The sequence below is a fragment of the Callospermophilus lateralis genome, chromosome 1 (assembly GCF_048772815.1).
Source record: "Callospermophilus lateralis isolate mCalLat2 chromosome 1, mCalLat2.hap1, whole genome shotgun sequence".
Lineage (NCBI taxonomy): Eukaryota > Metazoa > Chordata > Mammalia > Rodentia > Sciuridae > Callospermophilus > Callospermophilus lateralis.
This window is the reverse complement of record NC_135305.1, coordinates 223,136,565-223,146,675: the sequence shown is the minus strand read 5'-3', so window position 1 is coordinate 223,146,675 and position 10,111 is coordinate 223,136,565. Positions and strand designations below refer to the sequence as shown.

Here is a 10,111-nt window from a genome sequence, read left to right as displayed (position 1 = left end):
CCAGAACTCTGCACAGAGCACTTCATGTTTGGAATTGGAGCCACAACTCGACTCTTGGATGCTCCCACCACATGGCCCCACGCAGTGCCCTCCTGGCCTCCCTGCTTCTCCAGCAAGCTCCCTGCTCACGAGGTCCACACACTACCCACGCTTCCCCACCGGGTGGGTCTAGAACTTGGCTGTTGTGCACCAGCCTCAGGGAGGGCAGCAGGGAATCTCCTGACAAAATGCAGCCTGGCTCACAGGAGCTGGGGCTGGGGGAGGCTTGGTTCTCTCTGGGAAGGGGCGTGAAGGCCATTTATGACTCGTCGTTCAGTACTGACAGAACTTAACTGCCTCATCTAAGGACTGGGGGTAAAATGCTAAAGATCCTACCCTCGGACGAAGCGAGGAATATCAGACCCGTCACACTGCAGTGTGTCACCCAGCCCCTGTCCAGGCGCCACGCCCGGATCCTCACACCCTACGCCCCCCTAAAGGCCGTGCTCCGGGACCCCTCACTGCCTGCAGCGCCCCGCTCGCCGCCCTTCCGGCCAGCGGGACCGCGAGGGTTAAGCTGAGCTGGCGGTTCGCTGAGTGACAGCGCGGTCCACGGCCCGAGCGGAGCGGCCAATCGGCGACGGAGCGCGCAGCCCACGTGGGCAAGCGGCCTCGTGATTGGCCAGCGCCTCGGGGCGCCGCGGGCTGGGCCCGAGCCCACGTGCAGCTGCGGCTGCTCCCCGCGGAGGGGCGGGGCGGGGGGCGCGGGGTCAAAAGGCGCGGGAGGGGGCGCTTCCTGGGCCTGAACTTGGCTGACCCCTGCAGCTTCCGCTCTGCCCGCCGCCCTCCGCACCCCCGGGAGGTGCGTGGGCAGCCGCTTCCAGAGGGGGCTGGGGTTCCCGCGCTAGGGCTGGAGGGACGCTGGGGGACGCCACGACCGCCGAAGGGGTGGGAGCCTGGACGTCCCTGTCCCCAGCTGATGAAGTCCGCCTGATGCACCTGGTGGACTCCTACTCAGCCTTCAAAACCCTTTCCGGGACCTTCTCTTGCACTTTGGAAAGTTGTTTCCAAGCCTTGGCTCGGCTTCGACCACCTCCCTGGGCTCCCCCATCCCTGACAGTCCGCCTTGCCTCCCGCACTCGGGGAGGTCACCCTGAATCAGGGGAGCCGGAGGCACTGGACGTGGGGAAGGCTGGGTGACTCTGACCTGTCCCGACTCTGCCTTCTGCCCTCAGGACCTGGCTTCTCCTTGTTACTTCTAGAATCTCTGGCTAAGTTCCTGGGAGCCACAGCTTGAAGATGACCTCTCCGGGCCAGCCCGAGCCCCAGGGCACCCTCGGAGGACCTGGGGTGAGAAGGGCTGGTGACAGGGGCCCAGGCTCTGGTCCTTTTCCCTTTGGGATCCCCTGTGCTGGCGGTGGCTGGGGCCAGGCTTCGCAGCTGCAGGCAATGACCTCCCGCTCCCTACCCAGGGCAGGTGTGGAGGGGCGGCCGGCCCTGAAGGCTGCAGCCAGCTTTCAATCAGGCGGTGAAACGGGAGCTGGGAAGCCCCCAGCCGGCCACTTCCAGAGTGGGGTGGGGTGGGGTTCAAGTCCTAGCACTGCAGAAAGGGAAAAGTCCGATTCATAAATTAGGCGCAGTAAGAGGTTCATGATGGTAGCCAACACCAAGATAGAACCACAGTTACACGGTGACAAAAACCGCGGGAACGTGGTCTCTTACCAGTGGCACGTTATGGGGCTGGAGATGGAATCTGTCCTTGCAAAATGAGGAGCCTTAGGTTTTAGGCCCGGCCCAGGGGACTTCAGGGGGCCGGAGCCCTGGCTGAGGGGGACCTTGGGTGTCTGGGAGGGGCTGCTGCTTTTATTCACCCCTCCTTGGGTTTTCCCAGCCTGGCCCAGGAGTTTCTGACCCTGAGAGCCCGCCCAGCCTCAGAGGTGCCCAAACCCTGGGCCAGCTCAAGGACCAGCTCCCCAGGTGAGGGTCACTCGGAGGGAGTCGGCCACCGTCCACCCCCCAACCCCTGCCCTGTGGCCCTGTTGAGTGGTCTAGTGGTCCTTGGCCTCAAAGTCGGGGCCAGCCGCGGGGGGGGGGGGGGGGGGGGCGGGGGGGGGTAACCAGTGGCCTTCATTAGAAATGTGCATTTTTCCGGGGTTGAGCCCAGGGCTGCTCTGCCCCTGGGCCACCTCCCCAGCCCTTTTTTAATTTTGAGTTAGGGTCTCACTAAGTTGAGGCTGGCCTTGTATTTATGACCCTCGGCCCAGTCGCTGGGTTTGGGCAGTACCGCATGGACCTCTCGCGGGAGGCAGGGTGGGCTGTGGCTAGGCAGCTGAGTTCCTTGGACAGGGCTTCTCTCTGCAGCTTGGGGTTGGGCTGGGGGGAGAGGCCGGTCCTGCCCGGGGGCTGAGAGGTCTGGGTGTGTCCAGCAGTGCCCCTCCCCCCAGGCTGCAGCTTCGGGTGAGCACACAGCTGGAGAGCATCTTCCACCTGGTGAGCAGAGCTGCCCCGCCACCTGCCTCCTCCTGGACCGGCCACACCCAGCTCAGCTGCCGGCTTGTGGACACTGGGGGGGGGGGGCCTTGCTCACTTGGGCCCCTGGCTGTCAGTGGGAGCTTCTAAAGTGACACCGTGCTGGACATGCGGGATACCTGGCTGTTAATGTCGGGCTCCAGCCCCAGTGGGTGGGTCAGGATGCAGAAAGTACCGAGAGCCCTCCCCTGCTCAGGGGTGCTGCTGTTAGAGCTTCCGGAATGTTCTGCATCCCCAGCCCCCGCCAGCACTACGCCCTTAAATGTAGCTGGTGCATCTGGGAGCAGAATCTTCCTTTCAGTTTGACTTAGCCTCTGTGGCCACACTGGACCAGTGGCTGTCCCCCGTGGGCGAGGGGCCATAGAGGAGGTGACACACTGTGGGGCAGTCCAGCTGCCCAGGGAATCTGCAGAGGGACCTTCTGAGGCCAGGTGGTCAGGAAGGGCTCCTGGAGCTGGGGCTAGCTCGGTGGAGTGCTGCCCGGCACCTGGGCTCCGCGGCAGCACCCATGCTTGGGAGGGAAAATGGCCAAGAGGAGAGTTCAGCCGGGTGCAGGGGCCACACCCTCCACCCAGCTGCTGTGGAGGCTGAGGCAGGAGGATGGCAAGTTCGAGACCAGACTGGGGAGTTTAGCAAACTCTGTCCCAGAAGGGCCAGGGATGGAGCTCAACAGTAGAGCCCCCCTGAATTCAATCCTTAGTACCCCCACACCCCACAAAAACTGTTATTCTGGAGTGTAGAGGGAGGGTGTTGTACAAAGGCCCTGGGGCTCCCACACCTGGCTGAGCAGGCAGAGCGAAGAGGGTGGGCTGATGGAGCAGGCCTGGGCTGTAGGAAGGAGATGATCTTCAGGTCATTGGGAATGAAATCCAGAATTCCTCCATGAGCCATCACTGTGGTAGATGGTGTGCCATTTAAGGGTAAGAACCAGAGAGGTAGAGCAGGTTGCGCAGGTCACACAGCATTCAAACCCAAGTGTCGCCTGCTCCCACGCGCCCTCTCCCAGTGTGGTTCCTGCTCTTTGCAGCTCACTGAAGTCCAGCAGGATCTTCAAGAACACCACAGGCAGGTGAGCGGGACTCAGGAATTCTGGTGTCACTGCCCCGCTTTGAAAGGGCTGGGGTGGGTTGGACAGGGCCTGTGGACCTCAGCGGGGGCTTGGCCCTGGGGCGGAGGGAGCTGTGAGGGCCGGGGGCAGGGGAGGTGCAGCCTGACTTGGGTCACATGGTTCCCTTGAGACTAGGGGGTTCCCGCATCTGGAGACGCCCAGGTCCGACCCCACCTGAGCGGCTTCCAGGACAGGGGCTGGCCGGCCCTTCGTGGCCTGCTCCCGGGTCCCTGGGCAGGCCAGACCCCAGGTGGGGTCTCCCATGTGTCTGGGGGCTGCCTGAGGCGCCTGCCCCCCACCCTGCCAGCTCGGGGTGCCTGGCCGGCCACCTGGCCCTTCCTCCTGGGGGCTGGCAGGACTCTGCTGGTGCCAGATGTGCCTGGCAGTGGGCCAGGGCTGGGCACATGGGGGGCACAGGAAGCCGCAGGACGTGGTGATTCAACAGACGTCATCCATCCCCTGCTCGCAGAAATGATCAGGCACCAGGAGGGGCATCACTGCCGGCCAGGGGAGGCCAGGCAGGGGGCGGGGGCAGCAGCTGGGGGTGCAGGATGGGCCTGGGCTGCGCTCCAGGGTGACGGGGAGGCAGGCTGGCTGGGAGGGTGCTCCAGGCAGAGCGCAGCCCGGAGCCTGGCAGGTGGGCGCAGCACGTGGGAGTGGGGGGTGGGAGCTCCGCCCTGCTGGCGGGCACCCTCTGGCTGCTGCGGGAGGCCAGGCTGCGGCCAGGGGCCAGGGCAGAAGCTGGGGTGGCCGGGCATGGATGTCCAGGTGTTGAGTAGGATGTGGGTGCCTGGGGGAGGCCCTGCAGCAGCTGCGGAGGTCCAGGGTGGGGGTGACCCCACAGAGCCCAGCTGATGCCGGCCCTCCCCGGGGACTCCTGCCTGGCCTCCTGTGGAGTGGGGGCTGGGCTCGGGCAGCCCCAGGGGAGGCCGCAGCCGGAGGGCGCCCCCCGTTCCTGGGAGTGCGTTAAGGTGCCTGCAGTTAACTAGCGGGTTAACTAGCGGGTGAGCTGCAGAGGGCTCCCCAGGGCTCTGCGGAGGCCCAGCCAGGGAACCCATCTCCGCTGCCAGGCGAGGGCCTGGTGGAGGGTCCCAGCCTCCCGCCGCCCGTCCCTTTCTCCTGACTGGGGACAGCCCCAGCCTCTGGACCTCAGCTGTCCTCTTGGCCACATGCAAGTGGCAGGAGGACCTGCGCGTGGGGCCAGGGGTGGCCCAGCCCCTGGGGACTGGCCACCCCTCAGGACAGGCCACCCCTCAGGACAGGCCACCCCAGAGCCACTGAGCAGGTCCCCTGGGTCCACGGGGAGTGGGCCACACCATTCTCGGGGACTCGGTCCCCGGCAAAGTGGCCCAGGACCTGTGCGCACGGCCCAGGCGTTGGCCTCTCGCGGCCTCACTGCACGGCTGTGGGTGCCTGTCACCTTGGAGTCGGGGACAAGGGGCCATGTGCTCGGGATGACGTCAGGCTCTTCTGTCCTGGGGGTCTCGCCCCCAGGTCTGACCCCCAGGTCTGACCCCCAGGTCTGACCCCCAGGTCTGACCCCCAGGTCTGACCCCACCTGGCCTTGAGGACAGCTGGGTCGCAGGTGTCCCAAAGCCTGCTTGACGCCAGGCCCCGCTCCTGGTCCCCCAACCTGCCCCTCGAGGGTCACGCTCCGGTCCCTCGGGGGTGCTGGCTGGCGGGTGCAGGGTCCTGTCGTCCCTCCCGCAGGTGGAAGCCTTCCTCCAGACGGTGGAGGCCAGCAGCCCCGCCCTGGACGGCCAGCCCCTGGAGGTGGGTCTCAGGTCCTGCAGGAGGGAGGATGGCTTGGGCTCAGGGGTGGCCCTGTCTCACGCCCCCATACGTGTGGCTCCAGGTGGGCCGACTCTCCCCTGGGAAACGCACCGGCCAGGGCCACCAGGAGGCCCTGAGCCCCAGCTGCCCCCAGCTCCCAGAGGGCGGGAGCCCACAGGAGTCGGACTTCGAAGACGTGGTCACCAGAAGGCAGTCCGACTGGCTGCGGCCGCCCCAGTCCAGCTGGGACGAGGGTGAGATGCCGCCGTGCTGGGACCCGGAGCCCCCGTTCTGGCAGGACGTGCTCACCACGCAGCTTTGGCAGATCTTCGCTGATGTCCGTGAGAAGGCGGCTCAGCCCTGCCAACGAGGTGAGTGTCCTGGGGGCGGCTGGCCGGTGTCCAGGGCCGGCAGAGCCCGCAGCCATCTCTCCGTCTTCTCCTTTCGTTGTCATAGTGACCGAGCAGGCTTGGGGCCTGGTGAGTAAACGCAGGTGGTGGGGACAGCGGCCTGGCTCGGGTCAGTCCACCTCCTCTCCCACCTGCCAGGGACCCCGGAGGGACCAGAGGGTGGTGTCGCAGCCACTGGGGGTCTGCAGCCCTGCACCTCTGGGACGGCCCCCCGGCCGTGGACGGCCCCCCCCCCCGGCCGTGGACGGCCCCCCCCCCCGGCCGTGGACGGCCCCCCCCCCCGGCCGTGGACGGCCCCCCCCCCGGCCATGGACGGGCCCCCCGAGGGGCCTGGGCATCCCTGGGGCTCGGCTCAGCTCTCCCATGTCCCACGGGCAGGACAGCAAGGGCCTAGAGCCACCTGACACGGAAACGTCAGCCAGCACTGACCCCATGGGCAGCGGACAGGAGGCGCTGGCTGCGGTGCAGGGCGCCTGCCCGTCCAGGTGCGCCAGGTGCGCCGTGCCCTCTCTCTGGCTAGCTCCCGCCCAGGCCAAGTCCCCTCTCAGCCCCCTGGAAGACTGCAGGGAAGAGGCTGCGCTGGCCGGGCTGGCCCAGGTGAGCACCAGGCCGGCTGCCCCTGCCCACCCAGGCTGGGGGAGGGCAGGGGACATGAGCTCTCGTCCCCCGCAGGAGCCTGCTGCGGGAGCCTGGCCCCTTCTGAAGCTCATGTAAGTGCCGCGCCGCGGGAACAGGTGGGGCACCCGTCCCTCCTGCTGTCCCCCGCGGGAGGGGGGCTCTGGGGGCCACTGGGCTATGCTCTGGGGGGGGGTAAAATGTGCGCAGCATCTGCACAGACGTCACTGCCTGTTCCCGGTGTGGCCGGGGTGTAGGTGACCCAGTCCTGGGTGGCCCGCAGGCAGGGGCACGCGACTTGGGGCCTGAGGATGAACAGGAGCCCGACGTCGGGCCGGGCGCTGCAGGCAGCAGGGGGCAGTTGGGACGGTGGGACGCTCGCAGGGCTGTGGGCAGGGTTTGGGGCATAGAGCTGGGGAGTGAGACCCGGTTGCCACCTGGGGTGGAGCTGCGGCAGGCAGGCAGGTCACCCGAGGCTCCTCCCAAGATCCTGGGACCCCGCGGACTCTGGAGACTCCTGGAGGCGGCCGGACACCCCACCCCGGCAGTGCAGGCGCTTCGCGCTCCCACATACTCTGCAGAGGATGCGCCTGCTGCGCCACGGGGAGCCCGTGCTGGCCCTGGCGGTCAGCAGCTTCACGAGGCACGCGTTCACCTGCAGCAGGGACAGCGTCAAAGTGTGGAGCCTGGTCGGCCAGGTGGCCGAGGACAGGTTCCCCGACAGCCACCTGCCCATGCACAAGCAGGTGAGGGCCGCCTGGGTGCGCTGGGTGCAGGACGGCTGCCTGCAGGGGCTGACGGCTCTGACTGTCCCCAGGCCCCGGACGCCTACCTGTGCACCTGCCTGCTGACCTCCAACAGCAGGACGCTGCTCACCGGAGGCCACAACCTGGGCAGCGTCTGTGTGTGGGACCTGGTCGCACCCTCCCTGCGCGTGAAGGGGGAGCTGCCCTGTCGAGAGGCCGCCTGCCAGGCCCTGGCCGCCAGAGCGGATGAGAGCTTGGTCTTCGCGGGCTTCACCGATGGCTCTGTCAGGATCTGGGACCTGCGGGCCCCGCACATGGTCAGGTGTGGCCCCAGGGTGGGAAGGGGCCTGCGCTCGGCTTCCCACGGAGCACCTCCACCCCCCTGGCCTCCCACGGAGTGCCTCCAGCAAGCCCCCCATCTCCGCCAAGCCCCCCATCTCCGCCAAGCCCCCCATCTCCGCCAAGCCCCCCATCTCGGCCAGTCCGGGGTCCCCCCAGCCCCAGCCCCGTCTCTTCCTCCTTGAGCTCAGATCTGAGCCGGCCTCTGCCAGGCTGCTGGCCTGCAACCCCACGGCCCTGCTTTTCCCTTTCCCCATTGGGACCAGGTGTGACAGGTGGGACTGAACCCAGAGGAGCTCTACCACTGAGCCACACCCCAGCTGCTTCTTTTTTGAGACATTATCTCACTAAGTTACTTAGGGTCTCACCAAGTTGCTGAAGCTGGCCTCCTATAGCAATCCTCCTGCCTCAGCCTCCCGAGTTGCTAGGATCCCAGGTGTGCGCCCGGCCCTGGCTGCAGGTAGTCCTAAAGGGCGAAATCAAACAGTGAGCTGACAGTCCTGGGTCACTGGGGTCATTCCGAGAAATGCTTCCTCAGCAGCATTGTGGTGGCTTGTGCCAGCCTGGGTGGACCAGGTGCCGCACCAGCCTGTGGCGCCTCTCACAGCTGCCCGCGTGGCGGGCCCACCTGCCTGCGGCCTCTGGGCCAGCACTCACGGCGGCTCCGTGAGGGGTGCCCGCAGCCCGTCAGAACCAGGGTGCACAGACAGGGCAGGGACCACCGCGTCCTGTGTCCCCTCTTCAGCTGCAGTGTGAAGGGGCACTCAGGGGGTGGCACTGCCCGCCAGTGCCCAGAGCGCATGAGATGAGTGACTGAGAAAGGCTGGTAGCATTTCCTGGGACAGGAGCCCGAGTCCCGGCCTCGACCCCAGCCTGACCTTCCCTCCAGGGACATTATTGGCCGGCTGAACGGAGCCAGGAGCATCGTGGTCAAAGACAACGACATCTGGACGGGGGGTCTGGACGGCCAGCTGTGCAAGTGGGACCTGAGGATACTGCGGGACCCCACCGTGTTCCTGTTCAAGTCCCAGGTATGCGCTCGATGCGGCTCCTGGCAGCACAGCTGTCCTCGGCTTAGAATGTGGTGGACACTGGCGGCGGGGGAGGGGGGTGTGTGGTTTAGTTGTAGATGGACCCAGCTCCTTTATTTCACTCACTTATACGTGGTGCTGAGACTCGAACCCAGGGCCTCACACGTGCGAGGCAAGCGCCCTGCCACTCAGCCCCCACCCCCGCCCCCTCTGGGGGAGGGTACTTGTCCAAGTGATTCCAAGTGCCACGCCAGGACTCAGGTGGTCAGGAGTGTTGTCCAGGTGGGGGACAATCACTCGGGAGGCTGAGGCAGGAGGACAGCAAGTTCAAGGCCAGCCTGGGCGACTCGGTCTCAAAAAGGGCCAGGGGCGCAGCTCTGTGGAGTGCCCACCTCTCGGTGCCCGGGCTGGGCCTGATCCCCAGCACTGCGGGAGGAGGGTGCCCGGCACATGCCCAGTACTCGTGCTCCATCACCCGCCAACCTGGGCCCAGCCGAGGGCCCCGCCTGGGCAGCTGTGGGGGGCCGGGGCCAGGCTGGACTGACAGGGCTGCCTCCTGCACCCCCAGATCATGAGCCTGTCCCTCAGACCCCAGGAGGACTGGCTGCTGCTGGGCCTGGCCAACGGCCAGCACTGGCTACAGCACTGCAGCCGCAACCAGGCGCGCAGGGTGGGCGGCAAGGACAGCGCCGTCCTGGGACTCAAGTTCTCCCCCTACGGTGAGCAGCCAGCCAGGCGGAGGCCCGGCCTCCGTGACACAGGCCCCAGCCAGCCTCTCTGGCTCTCCGGCCCGCCTTCTGGCAGAGCCTCCCCCGGGTCCCGCCTCCCCCGTTGCTGTCCCACCGTGACCCCTGCTTCCTCCCAGGCCAGTGGTGGGTGAGCGTGGGGATGGACAACCTGGTCGGCGTCCACAGCATGCCCACGGGGGCCCTGGTGTTCCAGGTACGCGGTGAGGGGGGGGTCCACTGGGCACCTGGGGGATCCAAGAGGGACCGAGCTGACCTCCCAGGCAGGGCCTGGGGCCGTGGGCCCGGCACTCAGCTGGCCGCCCCCCAGGTGCCCGAGGCCTCCTGTGTCCTGTGCTGTGACGTGTCTGCTGACAACCGGCTGGTCGTGGTGGGGTCTGGGACCCAGGCCTCGGTGTACCTCGTCACCTACTGAGGGCCTCGCCGTCCCCGTTTCTGTTCCTGTTTCTGTTCCCCGTGTGGCGGTGGTGGCGGTGGTGGCGGGGCCGGGCCTGGGGCTCACAGACCCAGGTCCTCACTGCACGGAATAAAGCAGCTGGAAAGACGTTCACGTCCTGTCCCCGGGGAGCCAGGCTCCCACCCTGTGCCCACAGCGTCACCGAGACCTGGGGGACCTGGGCAGCCCCGTCCAGGCACCGTTGGGGCAGGGACTCTGGTCCCTCCTGCGCTGAGCCAGCCCGGCCTCGCAGCCCGGCCTCGCAGCCCGGCCTCCCAGCCCGGCCTCCCAGCCCCAAGACGGTTTCCAGCTGCCTCTGGCAGGTCCCAGGACACGTCCAGGAGACGGAGGCTCTCAGACAGGGCCATCTGCCCAGGGGATACTAATGCCTCCCTGGGG

The 10,111-nt window shown here is 67.1% G+C and overlaps 1 protein-coding gene across 1 annotated transcript; it reads left to right on the top strand.

The window, feature by feature from the left end:
- Positions 1 to 359: 359 nt before the first annotated feature.
- Positions 360 to 9,700, top strand: Tle6 (TLE family member 6, subcortical maternal complex member). The gene is made up of 14 exons (XM_077110373.1): positions 360 to 550; positions 2,424 to 2,469; positions 3,536 to 3,577; positions 5,327 to 5,389; positions 5,472 to 5,760; positions 5,846 to 5,868; positions 6,178 to 6,396; positions 6,698 to 6,783; positions 6,902 to 7,160; positions 7,232 to 7,482; positions 8,389 to 8,530; positions 9,099 to 9,249; positions 9,396 to 9,472; positions 9,587 to 9,700. The coding sequence occupies exons 1-14, from the start codon at positions 360 to 362 to the stop codon at positions 9,689 to 9,691; spliced, it is 1,944 nt and encodes a 647-aa protein (XP_076966488.1). The 3' UTR covers positions 9,692 to 9,700.
- The last annotated feature ends 411 nt before the right edge of the window (positions 9,701 to 10,111 follow it).

Coding starts and splice junctions, on each gene's coding strand:
- Tle6 (XM_077110373.1), top strand. CDS start 360: ATGCTAAAGATCCTACCCTCGGACGAAGCGAGGAATATCAGACCCGTC. Junction 7,161..7,231: donor ACCTGCCCATGCACAAGCAG/GTGAGGGCCGCC, acceptor GACTGTCCCCAG/GCCCCGGACGCCTACCTGTG. Junction 8,531..9,098: donor TGTTCCTGTTCAAGTCCCAG/GTATGCGCTCGA, acceptor CTGCACCCCCAG/ATCATGAGCCTGTCCCTCAG.